This window comes from Pseudopodoces humilis, chromosome 4 (genome assembly GCF_049639895.1).
Source record: "Pseudopodoces humilis isolate 2021_Gansu_Grassland_sample_001 chromosome 4, ASM4963989v1, whole genome shotgun sequence".
Lineage (NCBI taxonomy): Eukaryota > Metazoa > Chordata > Aves > Passeriformes > Paridae > Pseudopodoces > Pseudopodoces humilis.
This window is the reverse complement of record NC_142203.1, coordinates 66050128-66063055: the sequence shown is the minus strand read 5'-3', so window position 1 is coordinate 66063055 and position 12928 is coordinate 66050128. Positions and strand designations below refer to the sequence as shown.

Here is a 12928-nt window from a genome sequence, read left to right as displayed (position 1 = left end):
AGCCATTAATTTTTCCAGAGAAAATGAGTTACTCTCAGAAACACACATTCCTCCAGGGAAGAGTGGCTTGTCTACCAAGAGTGAATATCAAGTCTTGACAGATGTCCAACACTCTTTACACGCAAAGAAAAAAATTACTTATAAGGAAGATTCCTTTCAGTTTTACTGCATGATGAACACTCAGTAACTCTCTTCTGGTGATTAAATATTAACTGTTTCAAATTTTAGGAGAACTGAAATTCTCCTGAATTTCCTCCTGAAGAGGATATGCAGAAATCTAAGTAAGTGGTTTAATTTCAAGTAAGACATTTGTTTGCCAACTGTGCCTAATTAATGTCTGTAAGAAAGACTATTACTGTGAGAGCGCTAAAACACTGAAAGCTGAGTAGTAGAGAATGCAAACAAAATGAACTCGCCAAAGACACTTTAAAAAGTATCTTGCCTTTTTCACTAACCTTTCTGTACCAGTTCCGTGTTCAATGGCATATTCAAATTTCCATGCTTTTTTGCTGTTGAGCCAAGAGAAAGAGCCCAGTTATATAGATGTATCTTTATATACACTTGGATAGTAAGGACACACTGTTCACTCACCAGTCTTAAGGATCTCCTCAATAGCTTGATGTGCTACCTTGTTAATATTATAGGACCTAGACAGAGAAGAAGTCTTGTTTGCTAAGCAGTACAACTTAGGACAAAAACAGAGCCAAACCAAAAAATCTTGCACACTGATGAAAAAATAAGTTCAACATTTGGGGAGGAAAAGCAATGCTATTAAATGTGAGCTGATAAGAGTTTATTTAAAAAAAGTCTTAAATCAACTCTTGTTTTGGCATCTACCTGTGGCCTTGTAAAGCTTAAAAATCCGTAAGTGAAGTCTGCAGGAAGGAAGAGCATGGGATGTAGTCCTCTTGTCAATAATCCCCCTGCCTTAAAACCCCAATAACTGCTGAATTAAATCTGCATTAAAAAAATGAAGCACGACAGTTCTAGAGATTGTGTTCTTACCCTGTCTATTGCTTGTTAATTGATTTATTCTCTTAGTTCTCACTTATGAAACAAACACTTCTTCACAAATATTTTACCTCTTTATTTATACCCTAAGATGTGGCCTTGAATCTCCCAAGAACTGGTATATATAGAAAAGAAACAGACCAGATGCTTCTGCATTTGACACATCTGGATGAACAAGTCAACACAGCCTCAATCTGTACTAAGTCAAAACTCAAAAAAAAGTCTCCCTTGTCTGCCCAGACTCCCAGAAAGGGAGTAGGTGCTAACCACAGCCACTGTGGAGCAGTACTGTGAAGATCTCAATACAGCTTAAAATCCACAATCCAGCACTTTTGTCATGGCAGTAAAATGCCTCAGACTGTAACACAGATCCATTACACCCCATCTGACCACAGCACTGCTGAGTGTGGCTGTCCAAGGCTTGCTTTCTTACTGCCCACATGCAAGCCTGAGCAGATTCTATCAAGATATCCTTTTACACAAGTTTTAGCACATGCAAAAAGCACCTGGGCATTTAAATCCAGGAGAGCCCCTAGACAACAGGCTAAGGGAGATCACTGAGGCTTGGCCTCAGTTTAGAGAAGTCCAGCAACACATACTAATTACAGCAATGGAGAAGGGCAATCCTGGAGCTTGGTCCCGGATTCTGGATTTGCTCAGCAAAGAGTGTATAAGCAAATGAAATGCGTAAGAACAGCACTGAATTAAGACTGTACTTTCCCAAGGTACTGAACACTAGGAAAGTTTCCCCAGCAGTCTGCCAATTTCATCCTTGGCAGGCCCCAAGACTAAGCTATGCTGCCTGAATACAAAATTCTGAATTACAATGAAGAGCAAAACCCAGTAACCATGGTTACAGCATGAATACTAATTTTTGAATTTCATTAAAAGCTTCTGTTTTAGTTCAGTTTAGCCTGCCTCATAAATCCAATGCCTATTGTACAACTTTAAATTACAAGCGCAAACACCTCTCTCACATCTCAAAACTAAAGTGAACAGAGTTACATGCAGTACTGCAGCATGTTTAAACTGAAGTTTAAATTATTTATCCCTCTGATTAAGCTAGCACAGTTCTGTGTGGATATAGCTATCTTTTGTTTAAGGGGAATATTTTGAGAAAGATTGTCCTATGTCTATTAAATATGAAAGAAACAAGAGGCTTGAAAGGTGAATGGGGACAGTAGATGTGCCAGAGAACATTTAACACTGCTTCCAAATACATGCTTTCCCATTCTTCTTAGAGCTTAGAGTTTTATGAGTTTACTGGGCTACATCATCTAAGTGTTTTAATTTTAGCCAACAGGAATAGTTCATAGATCACCTCCATATGCTCTCTGCAAGTCACAGCAGAATCTCTTTCCCTCACCACTCATCTTCAAGTGTGGCATGCCATATCTTTCACTGAAATTACACCTAAGGCAAACTTCTGTCTCAGTGCCACAGCTCCTCACCCTTTCAAGGCTTTTCTCCACACCCACAAGTAATGAGTGCCCTGCTCTTCTCATACACCTGGAACAGTTCTGAGCCATACTGACAGTGATAATATTAATTATTAGACTGACTTACCCATGGCCCAACAGAGTTTCAGTGAGGACAAAATGCATAGGCCAAATAGGTTCATCTAACTTATCTGAAATGGTATTTTCTGTCAAAACAGCAACATATACTCACCATGCTTTTGATCCTGTTCCAGTACACACATTAAGCCCTGAACTCTTCTGTTTCTCCCAAGGACCATCATCAACTGATATTTCATAATAGGAGGCCCTATGAAGCGAGAATTTAAAACTGGGTTTGCAGGACTTAAAGTTCTCCCTGAATAAGACAGAACACACAGCCTTATCAGGCACATAACAATTTAGAGGGGCTACTTTCAAATCTGGATCACAATTTCACAGGCTTTGTACAGTGTTTCCCATTTGACAGCTACTTCTGATTCACTATTTTATAGCAATTTTTATAATGGACTAAAACGATTTGTAGCATGAACATTTAGGCACTTTTTTTGCAGTCATTTCTCATGTTAATTTATGCAAAAAACCACCTCTGTGGTACATCTGCAGAGCTTGCTGGACCTACAAATAAAGCTATAAATAATTACCTACCTGCTGCACAAAACCCATGTTTATGCTAAGATTTGGTCTCATTAAATTATGTCAAGGAACACTAAACAATTCAACATCAGTAAGTAACAGCATGATTGAACCTGAATCCTTGATCACTTCAGTAATTAAAAATCAAGTGCTTCTTCATGAATAGCTTTCAACAACCAGCAAGCTTACATTTCTCTCCAGGGCACATTATTCCTAAAATTCAAAAGTTCCAGGTCTTGATGTACAATTATCTCCTGCATGCTACTGTTCAACTGTCAGGGCATTCCTAGGGTTAGGCCTAGAGACCAACATTTCTCTCTACAAGCTTCAGAATATCTAAGAGTATATTTATGAACTTAAACTTGTTGATATTTTTAGTGCCTAATTCAAATAGTGTGATACAGGCTTCAGATTAATAGATATCCTCTCAGAAATACCATATTCACTGTTTTTATGCATGACTGAGTTTCACCTTTCTTAGTAAACAGAACTTACTGAGCTATTATTTCAGTCTGGATCCACTAGAAACACAGCTCTTGGCTGTTTGGTGTTAAACAGTTTATACTTTCAGTAACTAAGGGCATGTTGTGTAATCAGAAGATGGTGAGATTAGAAAACAGGAAGTAAATTAAGAACACAGGTGCACAGCTCGATTCAGTTTAATGTAATTTTTACAAGCTGGGTATGACAGGTTTTCTGGGTTTTTTTTCCCTTCAATTTACTTTTTTTCATCACTGACATGCAGAATAAGACCTTAGAAGAAGCTCCTAAAGTCATTTTGTCTAATTAAACAGCAGAGCTGTGTATTTGAAACTAACAGAAAATTCATCTTTATGACATTTAAGTCTTCAAGTATAAGGTCCTATTAACACCATACTTGTTTCTAGAGGTTTGTTTCTAGAGGTACTGTGTTCCTAAGTGTTTCTCAAATACACTGGAACCAAGAGTGCAATGTACTTGTGACACTCAGAGCATTGGAAAACAGCTTTGTGTTTCTCTAGCACTGCGTATTAAAGAAAGTTCTTAGAATCTTGATAAAATTAAGTTTCATTTAGGTAAAAAGCAGGATTTGTATCTCTTTGAGATTAATTCCTTCTGCCAGTCTGAGGATGAAGTCCAGACAAAAATTAAAGCACTCACAGAACTTTTATGCAGTTTGCACCAGCAATCAGTGTCCCAGGCACTGTACAAACACAAGCTGTTAAACTCTAAAGTGGCTTTTCTGTTGTTGTTTTTGGTATTTTTTAAAATAAACAATAAAGTGAAAACAGATATAAAATACAAGTAAAAGTTTGGTCAAATCCTGACTAAGGATCATCTCTTTTGCTGCAGCCCCAGTCATATTCCCAGTGTCCTTCTTATTGTTTGGCTGCCAAAAATGCACTGATCTTCAGGACAGAAAGGTATCCTGGATAAGGCTTTTTTCATACAAACATGCCTCTTAAACAAAAAATTCCAGTAATTATTATTAATTCCATAAATAACAGAGTTTCTGCCAAAAGCAGGCTGATACCTTTGCATCTAATGACAGAAAGGCAGAAAAAAGAATCATGATAAAAGCTATTTCTGCTTGGTCATGCTAAAAGCTTATGAAAAGATATTTAAGAAGATATGTAGGAAAGGAGGCAGTTTAAGGACAGATATTTAAATCATCAGTAAAAGGGAAAGAAAAAAACCAGGAAAATTGAAAGAACAACTAAAGAGGAGGCAGAAAACCAGAAAGTAACATTACTGCAATATCTAACAAACTTAGATATTTTAAAATACACTTTGTAATCAGCAAAGAAGATTCAAGACTAGAACTGAAATTTGACAGTCAGATCTCATCACTGATTGTCCATTGCAAGTCATAGAAAGAAACTGAGTCAATTGTACCTTGCTGTAAAAACAATCAAACATACCTGGATGAAAGAGATTCCCCAATGAAGACTTCATTGAGTGCTCTCACTGGTAAAAGATGTGGACCAGAAATATCAGACCCTGCAGAAATAAAATATAAAGTTTTGAGTCATGGATTTAAAACAAGTTTTCAAAAACCATTCACAGTTCACTGGAGGAAAGATTCTGCTGCCTGGGTTTGTTTTCTAAACCTAAAGCTCCATTTTCTTCAAAGACTAATTTTTTCATGGATTTACTCTGTGGCCAGTTAACTGTCCTTTACTGGAGACAATAAATACTTAAACCAAGGTCAGCAATGACACTTAAGTTCAGACACTTTTCCCTGAAAAGTCACAGGCAACCTGGCAGAGCAAAGTCTTCTCTTCTGTCAGTCACTCTTCCAGCCAAGTTAAATTCACTGGCAGTGATTTAACAGACATTTCTCATGAAATTAGACTTCATACCACAAGGCAATTAAAGAGGATTAACAAATTGTTCACATTGACAAGGACTTCTTAGTGAGCAAATTCAGTACTGGACAAAGGTTAGGCACAGAACCCTTGCAAACCATCATAAAGAAAAAAGCTGAAAGTGTTCAAGAATTATCTACAGACAGATTCTCACTTCTAATGTCTTACTTGCTGATATCCAAGCCCAGATTTCACAACTCTCAATTAACCTCACTTAGAAGTTAGCATGTGTATACAAACAGACACACATGCTCAAGTAGTTAAAGTAACTTTAAGAGACAGCATTATAAAAAAGCTCACATTTTTTGACAGGGGCTATTTAAAATACTGAAACTTTCACCAATCCTTATCTTCTATTCCAAGTTATCATAGCAAAGTGATTATATTCTTGTCAGATTTTAACCTACTTTGGTCCTGGAATCTTTCATTTATGTGAGCCCTGCTGTGTTGCTCTTGGCTTAGCTGCTGTTCATGTAAATCCACAGGGGTTGTGTTAATCCCAGTTCCTTCAAGATATAGTCGGATTCTTTGCCGCCACTGCCACCTAAGATAGAAGGAAGAAGTCAGTATGAAGTATTCATTACAAAATCAGATAGTGTCTGAGAGCCTCCACTCTCAAAGCAGAACATCTTAAGATTAGGAGCTAAATACATTCAAGGTCATATTTTAAGTTTTATAACTTCCACTATTACTTCTAAATTTAGAAAGTTAATAATACTTAATTGTAAATTCTTTACATTTACCCATTTGGTACTTAATGTTTTTTTCACGTATAAAGTAAGAGGACACTGGTCAAAAGTAGTCTACAAAATTGTATGTAACAAACTCTCCTTTTTAGGCATGTCAATCTAATATGTGAATGAATGACTGATACAATGCTTTTGAGAATGAAGAGCACTCAAGAATTTATACAGAAATACATGTTGTATTTTTAACATCTTTTGTTTGTATTTGCACATGTCCAGAAAAGCAGCTCTATGCACCATTTTATATATAAGGGCCCAAGGTATTTGGGGATATTTAACCAAGTTTTTGGTTAAAATAAGGGGCCCCCTTATTTTAACAATCCCTTCAGGCCTATGAATTTAGGATGCTTTAAAGGAATTCATATGAAGCAAGAGAAGGATATGAAAGCCATGTTACAACATTCAGATTTTTTTATTTGTCCCTAGAGATTTTATTTTTCCCTTTCCTCTTATAACCTAAGATATTTCATAAAATAAAATAGCAATAGTTTTGACTAAGAAAGCAAATCACAAGAGAATGTTATGAGTGTTATCTTTTCTCTGTTCATACTGTTGATATCCAGGTGACGGTAACTAGTTTTTCTAAAATTACAATAGACTTATGCTTTATATTACTACATTGCTGGATTTTCCTCTTGTTATCTTTATAGTGCCTCATTTACACATCCTACCTACCCTTAAATTCCAAGTATGATTTTAGGTAGTCATGCAGAAAGCATAGTAGAGTATCACTATCCTATCATGCTCATCTCAAGGCTAGAACACATCATGTCCGCTACAAAATTAGAAAACGGGACTATACCCTTATTAATACCCCTATTCTGAGTGAGCTACACCACTGACCACCAAGATAAAAAAACATGGGTAATCTAATATAGTTTGTCCTTTATGAATCAATAATGTTGGTTGTCTCATGATTTACAAGGTCCATGTTAACACAGATTGTTACACTGACTTAATACATCAGGAATAAGGAGAAAAAACAATCATCCTTTTCCAGTTTCTGGCAACTCACCATCCACTACTACTCCAAGATACAGAAGCCCTTCCAGACAAGGATTCATTTACCCACCTATTCCAAAGTTTGCTTAGGGCCAAACAAATCTAAAAACTTTCAAACAAAACACCTGCTCACATCCTTGCTTAAGAATAAAGTTCCTATTATTTCAGAAGAATAATTGGATAAATCCTTTCTGTTTTGCTCTGGTGAGGTTTCAGCTCCATAACGAGAAGTAACAGAAGTGTCAGCAACAAAAATGTAACTTTTTCCAATGAAACATCCAAATTGCCAAATGTCAAGGGAGGTTATATGAATAAGTGAGTTTTACTTAAAATATATGAGTTTTTATATTTTTTGAAATATATGAGTTTTACTTAAGCAAATTAGAATGATGGAGACTAAAAAGCTTCTGTTTTCTAAATCTTAGAATATGTGAGTTGAAAATATCTGTTCCTTTAGCAATACATACTGAAACTCCTTATTTAGCAACTGTATTCATTTAATTTCAGAACTTTTCTATGGCACAAATACAGTTACACTGCAAGTTAAAAATTTAATATGCTAGAAGTATAAACAAAAATCAATTGCTATATACTTTCACATGAGTGACTGATTTATGTTTGATGGTTTGTCATCACAAAAATATTCAGGGAAGTTATTATACTACAGACCAATGTCTGTTGTTAAGCAGTTATTAAAAACTCTTCCTTAGTCTTGCCTTTAAAATTCAGCTTGTTTCTTTTTAAATCAAATGAGATTATTCTATTTTAAGAATATCTAGTACTGAAAACATCAAGCTATATCCAGCATGAAGAATTGTTTTGCCTTACAATAATCTGCTAACAAAATTTAAGCCACTTCATCTCAATCACCAAAACCCCAGAAGCAACACAGTGATCATTTCCTAACTGTATGTGTTTCATCAGCTTCTATTCTTGTGGCCATCACTGTACTACATGTTTTTGAGTCCCTGTCCTGGGGTGACCTTTATGATGCTTGTATCCCCAATTGTCTGCTCTGTTTATGCTGGATATTAAGTCCTGCCCCTTTAAGACTGGTTCAGAGAGCAAAGTGGGGAGAAGAAGTGTGCAGTTTGTCTGCAGGAAGTGCACTTGCTCCCCGAATTCCTCCTCACTGACTGTGTGTCTGCAGCACGGACAGCAGGACAGAGCTCTCCTTTGCTTTTCGTTTGGTTTTAGCTGGCTGAGGCAGAGAAGTTCCCCAGACTGTGGCTTTTTCTTTTCCTGGAACTGATCAGCCTTGCTCTAGACTAAAAACCCAGAAAAACCCCAGGAGCTCACACCTGTGGGCCACCAGGGTATGGGACCTGGCACTTTCCAGCACAGGAGGGAATGATAAAAGACTGAGTGAGCCGAGCTACACCCCATGAAAAGCACTCTCTGAATTTGCCATCTCTTCAGAACAACGAGAGGTTCCATTGTTTAATATTATTCATTTTTGTTATGTTTGTGAGTACTTTGTTTGTTAAATAAACAGTTTTGTCCCACTTTTCTTGAAGATTTACCTCCTGAACCAGTTGGGGGAGGGGAAGCTTGAATTTGCTTTCTAGAGGAGACCACTTCAAATGTTTCCTCCAAAATTTGCCCGAAACCAACACAGTCCTAAAATATATTTACCAATATACCCCTTACAAGAATGCAGTTCCTCATTTATGATTTGCTAAGTCAGAAATGAAAATCAATGATTGCAGGTCATAACAGAAGACTTTTTGCTGGAACTGGCAGCCAATTTGATAATTTGTATTCCAGTCTCACTCTTGACCACAAACTAATTTTTCAACATTATAAACATCTACACAAAATTCACAACTTGAGACCTTAAGATTTCACTAAGCTTCATCTGCTCCTTAAGAATTGCACATGATTAGGTGTTTTCCAATCCCTCTATGTTTTTGAAAACCAAAGATCAGTAATCCTACCTGAACTCACCACGATAAAGCTTCTGTAATGCTTCAGGAAATGAATGTGTGTATCTCACAGGCAAGCACAGGTGACCTTCTGATCTGGTAACAAAAAATGACAATGAACATGACAGTATTACTGTTCTGATTCAGTACCTTTGGAAAATAAAACAAAAAAAATCTCCCTATGTTTTACATCTAGCAAGCTACATTTCTTATACCTTTATCAATCCCTTCTAGTCTTGCACAGTACCACATCAGCAGCAACACACAGCTCTCAGCTCCTGGAGTCTGTGTGTCTGAGATGGGATATTTCTCCCACATTTCCCCTAAAAACTGTCTGTTCAGCTAGTAATCCTGCAGGTGTATGCAAACACTAACCCTGCCACCACTTCAGGCAAGCAATTTAAGCTTAATAACCTGGCAGAAGAGAAAAAAAGCTTTCTCCACTTACACACAAGTTAGCAACATGAACAGGTAAGCAACATGGCTAAGATCAAAAGAATGTCATGTCAAAACTAGAAGAATAAACACTGCTCCCTTCCATGAGTAATACGTGGCAATTTGAAGGCACTTGCTATTTGAACCCTACTAGTCAGGCTTGATAATGCAGAATGGCTGCTCAGAGCATTTGAAAAGTTTTGGAAGAAAAGGTATTAAAGGAATTAACCCTTTTGACCACCACTTTATGTACTAGGAATAAATTAACTGTCAGTATCAAAAGCAGAATCTAAAGCTGGACTTCTCAGCAGGCAGAACCTTGGTGAATTCTGAGTTTCACTTGCCATCCATTTGAAGGTTATAGCAACCAAGAAGTACTAACACACTGCATCCACTGAGCTGTAAGATTGATGTCGGCAGGTGGGTGCAGCTTGTGCAGAGTTTATAATAGGACAGTAAGTGCCAACAATTGGCTCAGGAGACTGAGTTTTCTGAGGTGTCTCATGGTTTACATTAAGAAACCACGGCAAACTTCATCTGAGGCTCTACTGGATCCACCTTCTTCACAAAAAAAATAAGTCTGTTTGTGTTCAAGCACCACACTTAGCTGCTTTTACCAAGTCCTTCTTCCGAAGTTCTATACTGCCATCTCTAGCTTCAAACTTCTGGTTTGTAATACAAGTTAACTAGCTGTAAGTGCTGTTACACTGGTGTGTGAGAACATTTGTGGCAGTGTAACACAGTCATGCTTGTCCAATACTACTTAATGTCCTCTCAGATGAGACAGGATAAGTCCCTGCAGAAACTTTTCTAAAAAAACAACAGATTCCATTAGCATCTACAACCTACTAAAACAGACATTTATGCTGCCAAATGCTACAGGTATGCCTCATGTACCATGATAACAGATGCATGGTGTGCCTAGTATTAAATAAAGCATTGCCTTCCCAAATATGTTTTTACCTTTCAGGATCAGTATTTATTCCGATGACTGGTTTAAATCTATCAAAGACCTTACTGGCTGCCAACAACATTGTACCATCACCTAAAGAAAAAAAAAGATCAAAAGTTAGTTTCACTTCACATTCTAGTACCCCAAATGTACTCCAGCATTAGTGTTATGTGCTTTTATATCAACAACAAATCAGGCAAGCTGGACAAAAAAACAATGGGACAAAACTACTGACACCTTCTCAAATAAGAGTAGTGACAATTGAATTTGAGATGGCAAACGTGACTGGAAAAAGTACAACTTATCAGCTATACATGCCCAGGCAACTGAACGTGGCAGAAGCAAGCTTTAAAAGAGATTTATGGAAATTTCTGTAGGTTTATCACTAGGTAAGAGAAATTCTTTAACAAAAGTAAATTTAGAAAGTATTGCTAAACAAAGCCACAGAAGACAGGAAACAAAACCAAATGTTACTGTGAACCACATAAAAACAATTACTTTAGCTTCCCCTCAGTTGTCCTCCTAAAAGGCAATTTAAAGGTCTTATTTGGCTCTAAATAGGCACACTTAGAAAAGAAGTCTTAGGTAAGTAGAAATCTCCAAAGTAGAAAACTTTAAATGTACTGGTTTCTCCAGATATTGGTATTTTTTCCTGTCTGTTAAACAGAAAGAAAACTATAACCTCATTCAGTCTTTACACGAAGATATAAGCTCTGAACAGCATGAAGACATAAGCTCTGAAAACTTCAGATGATGTATCACTTCCCAGCTGCTTGCCTCAACCATGAAAAATCTTGCCGCAGACAAATTGGCACTTTAGGGAAATTATTTGAAATCTAGAGTGTAGATAGATAGGATGCTCCAGGAATAAAACTTGCTACCCATTCTTCATGGTGCTCAGTACCTAAGGGCAAACTGGACTAGTGGGAAGAGAAAAAGCTGTGGTCAAGCCTATTTGCCACAGATGAGTGAACACTATGTCAGAGCCCAGCAACACAACGCTGTATTTGTAGCATATCCCAAAAAAAAAAAACACGGAATGAACTGCTGCAATCCAATATTAAAAATAAACAATCAGGTTAGTTGCTCTGTTGGTTCATCTGGAAAACACTTATCAGTGGCACAAGATGCTCAGAAGCTGCATACTTTTACCTGTACCATCCAACTTGATACGCCAGTCACTGGATTAAGTGTGAAAGCAAGAAAGACAGTTTGAGCAAGGGGACCATGAGGTAGTTTGTTAGTCTACACCTCACATTGCAAAAACCAATAAGAAGGCCTTAGGGCCACATAAAATTACATGACATCAAGCATTTTATCCTCTTTTGTTGAAAACTACAGTAAATTCCACAGTTTATACTGTTTCATACAAGAAAAACTTTTCTAGCAGCCATGCACTGGGATTCACTTCCATGAGCTACAGTTTAAGAGACTAGAGGTAGACAAGATAGTCATAACAACTACTTTTTGTCAGATTTTCTGACAATTAGACTAGCAATATGTTTTCAGAATTTCCAGTTGCTTCAAAAACTGCAAAGTATTTTTGAGATGATATCTATGAAAACATACTGAAACAAATAATTCCCTTCCATAAAGTCATACCTCCTGCTGATATAACAGCATCTGCCCACCGAACTGTCTCTTCATTATACTCTCGACGCTTAACAAGACGAACTTCTATCCTTTCGTTCCTGTAAAGTTCAGAGAAAGTCTGAATACTGTCCTGTATTGTTCCTTATCACAGCCTCCCAAAAAGTGGTCCTGCAGCTAAGGAGTAATTACAATCATATTTGGCTTAAAAACACTTGAAACACAAATCCTGTGCTGCTTTCTCATTTATTTTCAAGATAATAGAACATGCTAGACAACTGAACTGAGCTAGTTCGCATGATGGTCCTTTCAGGAATGTCTGTTCATCTGCACCCCTTCTCTTTTCAGTACTCCTACTTTATTAGCATTTTTTTGTTTCACACAATCCACGGATATTTGCACTGTGTCTGAAATACTCAGCATCCATACAGTCTTACCGTAAGCTGTCTACAACATGCTCCACATTTTTTGTATGAATGCGATGCCGTTCCAGCAGACCAGCATAGTTAGATCCCTTCAAGGCAAGCTGTAAGACACAAATGGTTTTTGCACAAGTTAAGTACAGTAAGTGCTCTTGAGCAACACAAATAGAAGCTATATAAAAAAACCATGTATTTTCTCGCAGCAGAGTAACTTTTTATAAGCCTTCCATTAATTACATTTCTATATACAGAGTCAAGTTATATTGACTAGTTCATTAAGTCCATTAAATTAATCAAATGACCACAGCAGTCAAGAATCAAAGACTATGCAAATATGCAAATAAGCATACTACATTGATCTCCATGCAACTTCAGACACTTTGCTCCTCCTGAATCTGCCAAAT

The 12928-nt window shown here is 37.1% G+C and overlaps 1 protein-coding gene across 2 annotated transcripts in view; it reads right to left on the bottom strand.

Moving 5' to 3' along the window:
* Positions 1 to 12928, bottom strand: part of NADK2 (NAD kinase 2, mitochondrial) — a 32485-nt gene that overhangs the window by 4809 nt on the left and 14748 nt on the right. The window contains exons 2-10 of one of the 2 annotated variants that reach the window (XM_014256924.2): positions 12540 to 12628; positions 12115 to 12203; positions 10524 to 10605; positions 9138 to 9221; positions 5860 to 5996; positions 5006 to 5084; positions 2683 to 2826; positions 592 to 647; positions 456 to 509 (exon numbers count right to left, since the gene is read on the bottom strand). In XM_014256924.2, the coding sequence (XP_014112399.2) occupies positions 456 to 509; positions 592 to 647; positions 2683 to 2826; positions 5006 to 5084; positions 5860 to 5996; positions 9138 to 9221; positions 10524 to 10605; positions 12115 to 12203; positions 12540 to 12628 (814 nt within the window). Of the gene's footprint in view, positions 1 to 455; positions 510 to 591; positions 648 to 2682; positions 2827 to 5005; positions 5085 to 5859; positions 5997 to 9137; positions 9222 to 10523; positions 10606 to 12114; positions 12204 to 12539; positions 12629 to 12928 lie in introns of those variants that run through there. The other variant, XM_088054106.1, reaches the window with a different exon arrangement.